Below are 15,314 nucleotides of genomic sequence, written 5' to 3'. Positions count from 1 at the left end.
CATGATGTTTTTATTCTTAAAGATAACGTGCTGCTCAGCAGCCCATGTTCTTGCAGAATAACAGTGTTTTAAGGTCTTGTTTGGCCTTCTAGTTTCCTTACAAGGAATACTGCAATCCAGTAAGGTCTGCAAAGATGCCGCCAAGTGGAGATCTATGATTTCTCAAACAAATGTGGAGACAATTCATCATGCATAGGCACTCTAATATTTCCAAAGGAAAAGCATTTGAGGTAGAAGTCTGCAGAATAGCTTGGGAGAAAGCCTTGAACGTCACTGGGAAAAGGATCACCTGGGGTGTGTGCACTGGCCCTGCACTCAAACAGCAAAAAGGGGAGTAGGTCCACCCTGCAGCTGACTGGTGGGGTGGGAGGGAAGGAAAAGGCTGAAGTCTAATGGTGGGATTTTTTTTCCCATGAAGCAGATATTTTAGTTTATCCCAGAAAGGTAAAGTTTTTTTTGTTTTGGCTGGAGGACTTGAACCACCAATCCAATGGAAAAACAGAGACCTTAGTCAAAGCTGATGACTGCAAGGGAAGCAATATTGCCATCTTCAGGTATTCAGAAATCACAGGTCAGAAGAAAAAAAATGTAAGATTTGCTTAAAATAATCAGATTTTTAACAAAATCGTGTGTTTGGGTTCTTATTATATAACCTGATTTCTAAGGCAATAGGAGTCACTATTGCATTCTTCTATTTGTAACCCTCAGTGGTAGATTTTTTTTTGTTTAAAAAAAAAAAAAAACATTGAAAGTCTCTGACAATCACCTGACTCAGAGCTGAGGCTTTAAGAAAATCACCCAAAGTTGAGAAGCTCATGAGAAACTAATAGGAGTTGGCAACACTGAGCAAGTCTTACTCTCAAACTGATAAAGCAACCTTTGTAGAGCACTGAAATTAAAAGTGGTCTCCTATTATCACTGTGATTATATACTGAGTTTAAAAGGAAACTATTGAATCCTAAACAAAAAAGCAACTGTGGAAATATAAAGAGGACACAGTGAGAGAAATAATGCCCACAGCTGTTATTTATAAACACCATAGAATGCTGTTTTCATTATTCTAAGTTTTCCCATCAAATGAAACCTTTCTAATTATCTTGCTGAAATAATGATCATGCAAACCAATACTTAAAGCAGCAAACCAGTAAGTGATAACATGAGCGCTGGGAGTCCATTAGTTTATGTGAAAGGGAGAACAGAATACGGGTGTCAGAGAAATGAATGGTGAGTGGGACTTCAAACTGTATTATGACTAAACTTCCTTCCATTAGTTAAAGACAGAACAAGCTCCTAAATCACTAAGCCATATTTATGAAAGCCATGTCACAAGTATTGAAGTGGTTAATATCACAGTTTTGTTGTTACTTGAAGTATGCGGAGGTGTCATTTGAGAATCAAGCCACTAGAGTTATGCTGTTCTGCCACCTGCAGATTTCTCTTGCTTTCTCTAGAGAGTTTAGGCCCGGGTTAGTGAGGTACCTAAGCATTGTGCCTAACGAAAACAATGGGACTACTGATGTGCTAAAATACTTTTCTGAACTGGGCCCCAAGGCATTTAAGCTTGTTCTTAGGTCTATATTTATTGAGCAAATTACTCAAGTATATTGGCACATGCTCAAGGCAAAAGGATACAAGCACCTGCCTGGGGGATAGACAGGTGTTGCTGACCAGAGTTGGATGGATGAACAGGAACTAAAATTGGCTAAAAACTGGTCTGTATTTTCCAGGAACAAATTGTAAAGAAACGAAAATTTTCTAGATGAATTTTTGTTAAGGGTTTAGAGAATAATTTGTTAACAAAGCAAAAATCATTTCCCCTTCAAGTGTTCTAATTGTTTCCCCACTTTTTTGTTTGTTTGTTTGTTTGTTTTGGTAATGGAAAAGGAGATGAGAGGGAAGGGTTATAAAATGTTGACGTTTCAAAAACCAAAACACACAAGTTTTAGTTTTGATTAAGTAAATCAAAATGGAAAATTCCACCTGAAATTATTTCTACAAAATATTTCATTTTGGATTAAAATATTTATTATTTTAATTATATGCTTTTCAGCTTGGATTTGTGATGGAGCTATCATTTATGTTGGTGAGCACCTACTCTCATAAATACCTCCTTTGATAACTATGAGTCACCGCTCCTCAACGTAGTAAAAGTTGCACAAAACTAGACTTGTAATTTAAAACAAAATCCTGTGACTTTCTTTTAAATTTCTATATTTTTTCAGCTTGTTATGATAAATACTGTATATGAAAAAAAGGTAAGAGAAGAAAGAAGTCAACATTTGTATTAAGAAACATTTTATTAACAAAACAGTAAATTCCACTTGCTTAGCATTTCCAGTAATGGATAAATTGGCCTTGCAACAAATAAAAATAATCGTAAATATCTATCACAGAAAGCACTAAAAGGTTAGGGCATTGGGCCTCTTTTTTGATATCTTGGGTATGAAATTATGTTACACATTATTTTAGTGTTTTGTTAAAAAGGTAACACTATACAGTAATAGAAATGAAGCCACCTCAGTCAACACATTAGATTGTTATAGATATGGAATCCAATTTTTGTTAGGTAGTTTTAAAACACTTTAATTCAGCTACTGAAACTTCTGATGCTCTAATACTTCCATGCATTTTCACTGCTAAATCATAAAATCAAAGAGAAAAGGAAAACCTCCAGAAATAGTGCTAGATCATGTTTGTTTTTATGAATTTTAAAGTTTTTATTCATTGATGAAGGTATTCAGTTAAAATATTCACTTACTGGCATGTTAACTCTTGAAAGAGAGTGTGGTTCCATCACCTAGGTTAATCCATTCACTATTAGCAGGAAAGCAACATTTCAATCTGCCCAGACAACACTTTGCACCATCACAGAAGTCTGGTGTATAGATTATTATGCATCTGACAAAGTGCCCATGAAAGCTTATGCGCCAATACATTTGTTAGTCTATAATGTGCCACAGGACTTCTCGTTGTTTTTCCAGATTGTCTTTGACCTTCGTATCTTTCAGTGCTGGAGATCTCAGTTCTGAACATTACCTGGCAGACAACTCCTCCCTCGCTGCACTGTCTGAAGAAATCATGACTTTAATATTGACCTTGAATATACCTATTCCTTGTCTTGCCAAGAATTCAACTCACTTGTACATACATATCTCACAGAGCTGGAAGGGACCTCGAGAGGTCATTGAGTCCAGTCCCCTTCCGTCAGGGCAGGACCAATCGTTTTTGACAGATTTTTTAAAAAATCTATGTGCCCCAGACCCCTAAATGGCCTCCTTGAGGACTGAACTCACAACCCTGGATTTACAAGGCCACCGACTTACAAAGGTGAGGAAAGTGGAGAATGCTCCGGGAGAACAATGATCGAATTTTTTTTGAAGGATTAAAAATAAAAGCTGTGCAACCTCATTTCAACTTTCTGCAAGCACTCATAAAAATAAAAAGACCATTACAAATACACTATGATGCACACCACAATTTGTTTGGCAACCACAGTGGCATTCTGAGACTCATGTCCTCTCTGTCTAAGATAGATAGCCGTACCAGTTCCCACATTTTTCATCAGCCACAATGAATATCACACAATATCTGTTGCTGCTAATGTTTAAAGCTAAATCTTAGTTTCTTTTTCCTGTCTGTAAAGTGTGTACATCTATATTCCTCCTAGGAGGCCTTCCAATGTTTCAGAAGATTTCTATTGAACTACCCTCTCTATCTAATGTACTCTCTTTATACCTCTGTACAAGTGATATGTTAACTCTGTGATTTATTGCTGTGAACCCAATGAAACAATGTTAATACAACCTTAATGTAAAAATCTATAACATGATATTTAATATTTACGTAAAATGCATTTATATATATGCAGAAAGAGCAATTAAATGTTATTTTAAAATATGATCACTGATCAACCTATATTTCATTGCCAGGTTATGGTACCATGTAATACTATAGAATCAACTTAGCTTAAAATACTTTCTCATATGACAAAATGCATACCTTTGAAAAATGTTTAGCCGGATGGACCTCAATTGATTAATCAATTAAATTATGTTAGGGAAAGAGGAATTCCACAGTGGAAGAAATTTAAAGTAGCAAACCTTTTTAGGTCTCTTCCCAACCAACCATTGGGAATACCTGGTAAATGCTGTATGTTTCATATTAAGATTCACAGGGTATTATTTTAACAGTTTCCTGGGGAGCCAGATTTCTGTAAAGCAAAACACACTCTTCGGTGATGACTGGAGCCCAAGATCTCTTTACCTTGCTAAATGATAGCTCATTCATGAATGTGGTACATTTATGGTAAAATCAGCAATTCTGATTGATTTTATTGATTTACATTGGGAATGGGGGATGGAGACTGGAGGGGAGAGGAAAGTTACAATAGATATATATTTTTGCTTTCTAATCCACTTCTTTCATACAAACTACTATAACTGAATTGCAACAGAACAGAGGCTGTACAAATAAGAAAAAAATTAGCTGACTCTTATATACATTCATACACATCCCCTTAGTATAATCACTACACTGTAAATTAAAAAAAAAAGGAATAAATTTGTGACAATTTATAGTGGCTGCAAAAAACAGAATTTATGTCTGTTGCTCCAGATGTCATAAAACTTTCTATATCTAGGAACACTTAGAACATTGAGTTTACCAAAAATGGCTGATGAGCAGATATAGTTTGCATTTTCTATACAACAGGCTATAAAACATCACTTATCACAGTCCAGAAAGCACATATAGATGTGTTTTATATAAACATATGTAATAACATATTAAGCGTGCATGAAAATTTCCCAATGATTGCATCTATGCCCTCTTGTTTGTTTGCTTTTTTTTTGAAAATGTGCCTTATATTCCACATTTTTGTTTTGTTTTTGAAAATAAGGCCTCCATACTATTTCCTACAACCAGAAAGGGGCTTTTTGAAATGTTTTTATATAAGTCTTCACAAAAGCCAGCACTTCATTTAAAATGCAAGTTTCAAACCACTATTTCACTGCACCAGATGGCAAACTTTTTATGTTTGCTTGTTGAGTCACCATTATAATGGCAGTCTTCTCTGGCAGTAAGACTAACTTACTTCTCAAGAAAGCGCTAGCACTTTGGCTAAATCCAGAATCATAGGTAGCTTCTTTTATTTTCTTTGTGTGAGAGAGAGATTTCTTTTCTTTTATTTATTTATTTTTGTTTCATATTGTGTCTTGATGTTGTAGTAATACTCAATACTTTATGAATGCGTGGTGTCATCATTGTCGTTCAGAAATGTTCCAGCAACGTAAAGACAGGCAGAGTAAATGAAAACACTGTGGATGTTTAGAAATTTATTGACTCCTGTTTCTGAAAAACAAGAGCATGAAATGCTTGTTTTTTAAAACAGTCTTTCCTTTCTGATTGCGTTCCCTGTCTTCTTTTTTTATGTGCTTCATAAAAAGTAAAGTAAATAAGTTTGCATTATGTCTCAGATAAAATGAAGACTATTTCTATACAAGTGTTCTCTTAGATGTTGGGATCAGACATAGTATTCCTTATCCTTATTTTTCTTGTTCTTGTTGGAACTTTTAGCACTGTTGGGCTGTTTTTCCTTAATTACGGCCCCATTGGACTGTGCTGAGTTACTGATGTAGTTTCGACTCTCATCTACATGGTAGGAGCCTTCATCTCTGTTTCTGTACTTGTACATGGCGTAAAGGAGAATTAGGATACACAGTGCTGCTGCTGCAACGATTCCAACCACCATGCCTGTTGTGCTGCTTGATTCTCGAATCACTTCGGCTGAGCCTGGATATTCTCTTCCTCCTGCTCTTGTAGGGTTTGCTGTAGGTAAATGATGAAACAAGAGAGAGGTTATTCCTGAGTTTGCACACTGCAATTTTTCCCTCAGGTTTACCTGCTACCGCCATGTGTCGGTCCAATAGCACTCACTAGTGCAAGCAAAATAGAGATCTATCAAATCTAGAGAAACAGTGCCTCATAGTCACTAAAAAGGACTGAAACACTTGGTGCAGGTCCTGCAGCCAACTTCTCTAGCGTATGTATCAATTTGATTAAACGGGATTTTAAACTAACAGAAGAGCTCAGTTTAACCCATAAAAACAAATGTGTTTTACTGCATTTATTTTACTGCAAAGAGTCTTTAAATAGTATGAAGTAAGAAGCAAATCCAGAGAATTATATTTATATAGATACATGGTTATATAGAACATTGATGGTTGGGGGCAGATTCATTTTAGAAAGCATCTCTCTTTAATATGAGAATTGCAGAAAATACTCTGCTTGTAAACACTTTCATTAAAAAACTCATTGGTGTATGCAAAAAAGGCTAGTTTAACATGATACAGCCATGTTCTCAGCAGGATTGCGAAACATCTCACTACAGCCTTTATCACAAAAAACCCTCTGCCATATCTTCTCTAATATATTTCCGTGCCCCCACTGTTCCCTAAGCTCCAGCCAAACTCTTACCTGCTTACTTTTCCTCTTTCGTTGCCTTCCACTTCTTTCAAGCTGCCCTTTATGGTTGGAATAATCTCCCAACCAATGTTAAATAAGGGTCATATCTTCTAAACAACCATCACCATTTCATGAAGCATTCAAGCTGATAGATTCATCTCTACTTGGCACAATTAGGTGTTGATCTGAGTTGTACTAACTTGTGTAAAGTCTTCTGGATAACAACAGTTGTTTGTCCCTTTCTAGGCCATCGACACAGCTGTGCATAGACCAATAACACTAGTAACAACTAACTTATGTGGAATTTGGGGGTTTAACATCTATCGGGTGTGTGTGTGTGTGTATGTATATATATATACACACACACACACTATAATCACACAAAATTATAGATAGTTTTATTTATTTACTTGTAGCTTCCTGAATGAGATGAGATAGGTTAAGCACCTGCCATGTCTCTGTTTGTACTTATATACAAAGTCAGATCACCTTTTAAAACATACCAATTGTATCCTAGATAAAGGTGGGGTTACCTTGATTTTGCAGCATTCACTATAATTCTACCACTAGTTTATACCACAGAGGCTGAGGGCAGAATGTCCATTACACTTCCACCCTCAGCTGATTCTAAAGCAAAAAAACATGGATAGTGAAAAGAATCTAGATTTTCCACTGAACAGAGAAGAACAGTCATTACCCAACCAGGCTTGTTCTTAAAAACATCTATTTAAATAATGATGTACTATTAAAAACGTTAACTAAAGTATTATTGAAAGCCCTCATAGGAGAATGCATGCATAATGCTACACATATCAGGGCGTCCCTCAAACCAGCATTTCAGAAAACTACATTAATTGTTGGCAAACCTTCTGCTAGAGGTTTACAAACTGACACTACAGCCTAAAGCCTTGTTTAACAATGTGCAGTCAAGATATGAGCCTCATTTTAAAAACACTGAATTAAAGGCACTGCCATACAGATTATAATATTGGTAAAATGATGGCTATACATTCTGACAATCAGAATAGAAAACACAAACAGCTCACGGCATCTGCAATTGCTTTGTGAAGATGGACAGACAGAAAACAAAAGCCTTTTTTGCTTGGTATTAGCCACAATTTATTCATTAATGATTAGTGTTCTTACAGGTTGCACCTTTCTATTCCAACACCCTTGGGACCTAACTGGTGCCATACAAGAGAATTTGCCATACCACAGGAGGTCAGTATGATCTAGCAGCATTACCAATACGTCCAGTGCTCACTGGGCTCTTAGAAGACATTTAAGGGTAAATTAGAGCTAAATAACAGCACAGAACACTGAGAGCCAGGACTGGCGGCTGTAGCAAACTTTATGGGACCATGAGACTTTTGGTCACATCCATGATAAGTGGTCATCCAGTTGACAAATGTTGCCAGACTACAGAGGTTCAACTAACACTTTATAGCATCACTTCCTGGCAGTTACCTTATCCAAATATATTTTATAAATAGAAATATAAAAATATTACATGACAAGATGACATTTTCTTGAGCTGAAGGAACAAAGAAAATAAACTAACCCTGAATAGGTGTTAATGATTGCACAGCTGTAGGTAGTATTTAATTTTTTTTTCTGTAGACGCTCTTGGGTTTTTAATATTGGTGTAGTTGGCTACTCTATGGCTATATATAATTCCTTGAAATTTGACTTCAAAACATCATAAGACTTTATTATGTAGTGTTATAATTTTTCTCAGAATAATACACCTTCAAAGTGTATGCAAACATTCTAAGCAATTGGAGTCCATCTCAAAGCAAACACTGACTACAATAGGCTTTTCTTCTTGATCGTAGCTACTGTCAAAGATGGAAATTCTCTGCTCCTGAGTGTGTCACTAATTGTATTACAGGAGACAATGCACTATCACTGAATAAAGACTTCAGAGTTTTTCTTTAGTGAACTAAAATGAGACAAAGGCTTATCTTACTTTACTTGATTTCACAAAATTAATTTCTGCCTGAAAAGAAATGGAACCTACTGAATAAATGCTTGTCACTACCTGATGGACAAAAAAGCTATCCTGTCTCTATACAGCCCATCTGTAACAAGTGCCGTCAATTAACTTCACTATTAATGTCCATTAAATAACATCTTGCAGCTCACTTACAGAGCGGACCATTTGTTGATCACTGAAGCCTAAAGAAAACAGTGATACATAAGTGTATTTCTTTTAAGTATATTTTCACAATTCTCTGATCCCAACTAACTGAAGACACAATCATGGAATTATCATTTTTAAACTTACTAGGCCTTTTGCATGTGTCTGCTAATTTGAGATTTGCAATTAAGACAAGTATTTTTGTTTTGTTTATGCTTTTGTAAAAAGAAGAGCATAGCTCCCAGGGCAATCAAAGGGAGATGGAGCAGTCTCCCTGAACAGCTTTTGTCACTCTGACCACCTCTGCTCTTCTGGACTACGTCTACCCAAGAAGCCTCTGTCAACAGAACTGATTGTCAGAAGGGATTTCCCATCAAAACTTCTGGCAACAGACTGGCTACATCTACACTACAGAGATCTTTCGAAAGAAGCCCTTCTGGAAGATCTCTTCCAAAAGAACTCCTTTCAAAAGAGTGCACCTACACAAACAAAAACTGATCAAAAGACTAATGTGCCCTTTCAAAAGAGAATGTCCACACAGTCCCTGCTCTTTCAAAAGACTGGGCCAGGGACTGAAAATTCAGGCCCCATAAGGATTGCTGTTTTGGGGAAAAAAAGGCCTGTAGAGCACCTACACACGTTTTCTTTCGAAAGAAGATTTTGAAAGGGGATGATCTTCCTGAAACAGGAAAGGAAGAGCGCTTTCGAAAGGAGTGCCACATTCTTTCAATTTACTTTTGAAATAACACTTTGTGGCTACGTCTACACTAGCCAAAAACTTCAAAATTGCCATACAAATGGCCATTTCGAAGTTTACTAATGAAGTGCTGCAATACATATTCAGCGCCTCATTAGCATGCGGGTGGCCGCAGCACTTCAAAATTGACGTGGCTCGCCGCCGCACAGCTCATCCAGACGCGGCTCCTTTTCAAAAGGACCCCGCCTACTTCGAAGTCCCCTTATTCCTATGAGCAGATGGGAATAAAGGGACTTCGAAGTAGGCGAGGTCCTTTCGAAAAGGAGCCCCGTCTGGACAAGCCGCGCGGCGGCGAGCCACGTCAATTTCGATGTGGCGTGGCCGCCCGCATGCTAATGAGGCGCTGAATATGTATTTCAGCACTTCATTAGTAAAGTTCGAACTGGCCATTTGCATGTCCATTTCAAAATTTTTGGCTAGTGTAGACATGGCCTGTGTGTGTAGATGCTCTGTGGGATCTTTCTAAAGAGCCCCCTTCTTTCAAAAAATAATTCAAAAGAACTTGCTAGTGTAGACACAGCCATTGTGCTAGGCATAAAATGAGGCTGAAAGAGCAATCTGCTCTGTCGACAGAGAGACAGACTGCCCCGCCCTCTCTCGACAGAACAGCTGCCTGGAAGCTCTGCAAACAGGGCTGCCCGGTGAACCAGAAGTCCCGTGTGTTGACAACAGGGCATGGGAGCATATACATACTGTTTTGTCAACAGGAAACTGTCAAGAAAAGCATTATACCTGAACGTGGAGATCTATAATGCTACCACCGGTTATACTGGGTTTTGTTTACAAACTGTTGACAAAGCACATTTTGTTCCATGGGTTTTTCTGACAAAAGCCCACTTTTGCCAGAAAAACCCTCTCGTGTAGACGTTGGTAGCCCTGTCTTCTCCATTCGTGTCTCCTCAGACCCTCACAACTATCACCCTAATTCATCTGTAAAACAGCAAAATAGAGCTAATAACTTACAATGCAGACTGTTTGGATTTTAGATAATAAAAATAAATGTCACAAAACACACAAAAACTGAAGCCACCTGTAGTGAATGTAGGATGGTTCTGTGAAGAGCAAAAAGAAGAATATAAAAGTGTGGTATGCTCAACACATATCACCCCAGAGAGAGGCAATGCCAGCCCTCCCATCTTGCAATGATCCATTATGCAAACAACTGACAAAATATGTACATTCACTTTTCCTCATTCAGAGTCTTTGGGCAGTTTTAGGAGATCAATTTTGATTTCCTTTCCTACTGTATCTTTGAAAAATTGTGTCTGAAATAAGCACAACTAGCTACAGTTCTCTGGATTAGAACATTATTATACGTCTTGGCTGCCCTTAAAATGGGTTTGCATTTAAAGGGAAAAATTTACTATTTGCAGTGTCAAGATTTCATTAATCCTGTAAAAAGAAAATTGGAAATGAAGGGCCCCTGGTGTTTGTGAATATAAACTAGCCCACATTTTAAAAAACAAAACAAAAACAACCCAACCCCTGCTTCCTTTATAGTCATGTTTTCACACAAATAGAGATTAGGAAATTACAGAGGAGACTACATAAATGCTACATCTGCACTGAAGCATGAAACCAATTATTTATATGGCATGCAGTAATTTGCACACACTGTGCATTTGTTCTAGAGCTACTGCAAACTATTTGCAGGATATTCACATTCTGGTAAGCAAGAATCTCTGGCCTTATGGGCACACTGAATTTGGCACACTGAGCTGCCTCATTAGGAAGTGTGCTGCTGAAAAAAACATTCATGAACTTCCACTGTTGTATTGGCAGGGAAGAGCAAGCATAATGCTGCCAGAATTGGGCTTGACTCTTATTTGGACTATGTGCCCCTGAGGGAGGAGGGAGTCCCACCACTCCCCTCCAGGTATTCTGGGCATGCTACAAATGCTGAGCTAGTATAAAAGGGAGCACCTCAGCTCAGTCTGGGATGGAAACTAGGGAGGAAGGACCTGCCACAGGAGCTCCACAGGTGGAATGGCCCCCGACCCAGACAGTGGGAGTCAGAAACCCAGCAGACTGGCATGAGCCTTCAGAGTCCTGGGGAATAACTTATGCCATGGAGCGTAAGCATTCTGGCGCCTCCAAGATCACCCTGCTGCCACAGATGGTAGGAAGTGACCTAGGGAGGTGTGTAAATGGTATCTTCTGGCCAAGTGAGCTCAGCTTGTTTTAGTGGGATTCCCAGCTGACTGGGTGATAGACCTTTCTGCCACTGACAGGGCCCTGGGTTGGGGCCTGGTTGAGTCGGGTTTATCTGGGCCTCCCTACTTGGGCTGCTGCACCCCAGGGCTATTCTAGAGGCTCTGGCCAATACCCAATGTTGCCCTGCACTCAAGGGTCATTCTGGAGGCTCTGACAAGTGGGCAGCCTTGCCCTGCACCCAAGGGTCCTTCCAGAGGCTTTGACCGGTAGGCAGCATCACCCTGCACCCCAGGGCTATTCCAGATGCTCTGACCAGTAGGCAGTATTGCCCTGCGCTCAAGGGCTATTTTATAGTATTTTGCTATTAGGCCACACCAGTCTGTAACAGGGGCTGCTGTACAGATTCTGGCAGTAGGCCACATGGCTCTACAAGTAAGGAGGGCTCTATATAGACTTCAGCCATTAGTCAGGGCTGCTGATTGACACTTCCCCTCACTCTCACTGACCCTGCTGGCTGGCAGCAGTAATAGCAGTGCCATACTCCTGAGCACCCTCCCACCCCAGGGATAGGCTGTGTCTACATCACCATGAACCCCAAAGACAACTTTCTACCTCAGCCCCCAGTCCTACCCTGTCCCCACTTTGCAACAGATGAGGAAGCAGAAGAGGAACTCCAAGATTTGTCTCATCAGTCCCAGTGCTACCCAGGCTACTCTCTGGGTGATGCACTGTATGCATGATCTTTTGTGCAATCCTGTGCTCAAAGATACAGTCTAGTCCATGTGCAAGTGCTAGTGCCCAGCTAGCCATGTCGCTGATCTGTGCGGTAATCTCTAAAACGAGACAGCTGTATAGTGCATGCGTGTGCATGCGTGTGCATGTGTGTGTGTGTGTGTGTGTGTGCTACATCCACTTGTATATTACCTAGGACACTCTAATCTCATGTCAACATATTTTTATACTTGACCATATGTTCATGTCATCTGTATATGACACGTTTCATGGGGGGGGAGGAAGCTATGTCAGAACTGTTTTTAAATTATTGGGTTTGTGTTGTGTAACTCAGATTCTTTACTGCGAGGGAACAATAACTAACATTTTTCAAACATCTTTAAAAGTGACTTAAAATAGTTTTGCTATATAGCAAAATGCCTCCACTTTAAAGCTAAATATCAGGATACTTTCCAGATGGTATGAACAAGTGCTGGCTGTTTTACTGCACAACTAAAAACTTCCCTTTTCATGGAATAAAGCACTCCTTCTGGACACAAGTGGGATGGAAGATATTGGAATCAAAGGAGTTAAGAGAAATTTTGGAAGCTTATACTTAATGTTTGCTGACTACCCACCGTGCAGTTTAATGGCTGCTATTTAAAGAAGATTTGAATGCAAAATAAATACTGCGAAAGAGGGATTAGTATGAACAAGTGAGAAAATCAAAAAAGCACATGGATATTATGTGATGTTCAGTTTTACATTTTGCATACTGTGGTTATTAGAGATGTCTGAAATATTTCATAACTGAAATACAGGTTGAACCTCTCTAGTCCAGCACCCTTAACCTGACCAGTGCCAAACCAGAGAATTTGCCAGACCACAGGAGGTCAATGTTGTTGAGCAACATCACAACACTTCAGTTGCTTACTGGGCTCTTAGAAGATATTTATGTAAATTAGAGCTGAATAACAGCATAAAATGCTGAGAGCAAGACTGCTGTCCATAAACAAACTCCATGGGACCGCAGGAATCTTGGCCATACCCATCTGACTAACTATAAATAAAATCATGCCAGATTACGGATGCTGTCAGATCAGAGGGTTCTGGACTAGAGAGGTTCAACTTGTACTTTTAATCAAAAATAGCCTTTTCTTTTAAACTAGAAATTTCCACAAAACCAAACCTTGTAATGGCAACTCAATTTTTTTCTTTGACGGACACTTTTAATGAAAATTAGCCTGTTGCTTTTAATTTTTGTCTCATATGTACATATGTTCACATTTCATCTTTACTCCCTGTCACTGAAAACCACTCCCCTTTCTTGGTTTGTATGATTTATCATAATTCTCTCTCCTTTGTTCCCCTTTCAGATCTCTTTCTCCCACTTTTGTTTTTGGTTTTCTGTCCTGAAATCATACTTTTTTCCTGAGTTCAGTTGTCAATCCTTTCTTTCTTTGTGTCTGTTCACTCATTAATCACAGTATCTTTCTTTTCCTTTTTTCCATGTTAAATAATTTGTATTGGTATCTTCCCTTCTTTTTAATATTCTGATCAATCTTCACTATTTGATTACTTTGGCAAATATATTCAAAACTGAAAATTATTTTTGCAAATGTCTTATTTTGAAAACAAACAATATTAAAACAAAAAAACTTAAATATAACCCAGCGGACATTTCTGAAAACTGAAGTGTCAGTGTATTTCTAACTGTGATTTCCCTCCCATACCCAGATTTTTTTACGAGCCATAGTATATATTGTCAAGGCCCCAGTAATGAATCTGGAATTTAGGGTGGAAACAATATCACAGATGAACTATGTGGCAAAACAGCCAGGCTGATATCTAAATAAACAGCACCAATTATTTTACAGTATAATAAGAGACCGAGGTGAAATCCTAGCCCCATTTGATGAGAATGGGAGTTTTGCTCTTGCTTTCAATGGGACTACCCATCTATCTTTTTCCTCATCCAATGTGCAGAGGAAATAAAAACTAATCAAGCTTGGAGCAGGTCTTATGCATGGAAGCACAGAGCTGTAGTTGTTGTAAAGGGTGGAGAATTTGATGGTTACTTAGAGCTTAGGAGCAACTAATGATTCTGGCTCATGAGCTGAGCCTGATGTGCTGGAACAGATAGTCCTATTCCTCTTTGCAACTGTGGGTGATTCCCCATAACTCTTGCTGTCACTAGGAAACTATGACACCTAAAAGTAAACATCTGTACCATAGATATGATGTACAGCTTGAGCACTAGTCTCATGTAACTGAAGGGCACTCCACAATGGAGATGCTCTAACTGCTGTAATGTGAGAATACAAAGAAGTATATAGTACCTTCAGGAAGAAAAGTGCTCACACACAAAATTTGCAAGCACTTTGCATTTGTACCCTGTCATGACACGAGTAGTATTAATCCCCCTTATATCGGGGGAAGCGGTGTTCTAGCTGCACAGTGGAATCCATCTGACCACCCGTAGCCTCAGGGTCGCATGACCTATGGGACAGAGTCAATATGGCTGTCCAACCCCCACAGGAGGGTGTGGCCTACTGGCCAGAGTCAATACAGCTGCTCTCTGTTGCAAGGACATGTGGCCCAGTGGTCAGAGTCAATAGCTCGACTGGAAGAGATGCAGGATCTGGTGGCCAGAGTCAATAGAGCTGTCCTCTCTTGTCAGGATGGTGTGGCTTGCCACCCAGAGTCAATATGGCTGCCCTTCCTTGCAGGGCAGCATGATTTAATGGCTACTGTAGGATGTGCCACAACTGAGGGGGATGTTGGGCAAGGTAGCAGGACCCAGCTGCCCCTACTCTGTTGAGTTTCAGCCCTGGGCCCTGTCAGTGTTGAGTGTAATCGTCACTGGATCAGTAGGGATCTGACCGAAAGACACCTAGTTCCCAATTTTACAACCGGTTCAATGTCTAGTTCCCCTAGGCTGTTTTCCACTGAGTCTTCCAGTGCAGTGACCCCCAGATCTCCTGAGTCTCCAAGGTCTGCAGCCTGCAAAGCTCTAGTGCTGCCTGGGTGTTTGCAGGTCATCAAATGTTTGTCTGGACCTCAGCCACCATGCTCTTGGGCTCCAGAAGC

The 15,314-nt window shown here is 39.3% G+C and overlaps 1 protein-coding gene across 19 annotated transcripts in view; it reads right to left on the bottom strand.

Annotated features, from left to right (window-relative positions):
- Nucleotides 1-2,316: 2,316 nt before the first annotated feature.
- The window catches only part of NRXN1 (neurexin 1), a 1,123,636-nt gene continuing 1,110,638 nt past the window's right edge, over nucleotides 2,317-15,314 (bottom strand). For all 19 annotated transcript variants that reach the window (XM_074989537.1, XM_074989539.1, XM_074989548.1 and 16 more), the window contains one exon: nucleotides 2,317-5,826. In XM_074989537.1, the coding sequence (XP_074845638.1) occupies nucleotides 5,522-5,826 (305 nt within the window). In that variant the 3' untranslated portion in view covers nucleotides 2,317-5,521. The remainder of the gene's footprint in view (nucleotides 5,827-15,314) is intronic.

This window comes from Carettochelys insculpta, chromosome 3 (assembly GCF_033958435.1).
Source record: "Carettochelys insculpta isolate YL-2023 chromosome 3, ASM3395843v1, whole genome shotgun sequence".
In the NCBI taxonomy this organism is placed as follows: domain Eukaryota; kingdom Metazoa; phylum Chordata; order Testudines; family Carettochelyidae; genus Carettochelys; species Carettochelys insculpta.
The sequence above is the reverse complement of the archived record's forward strand: the minus strand, read 5'-3'. Positions and strand labels throughout refer to the sequence as shown.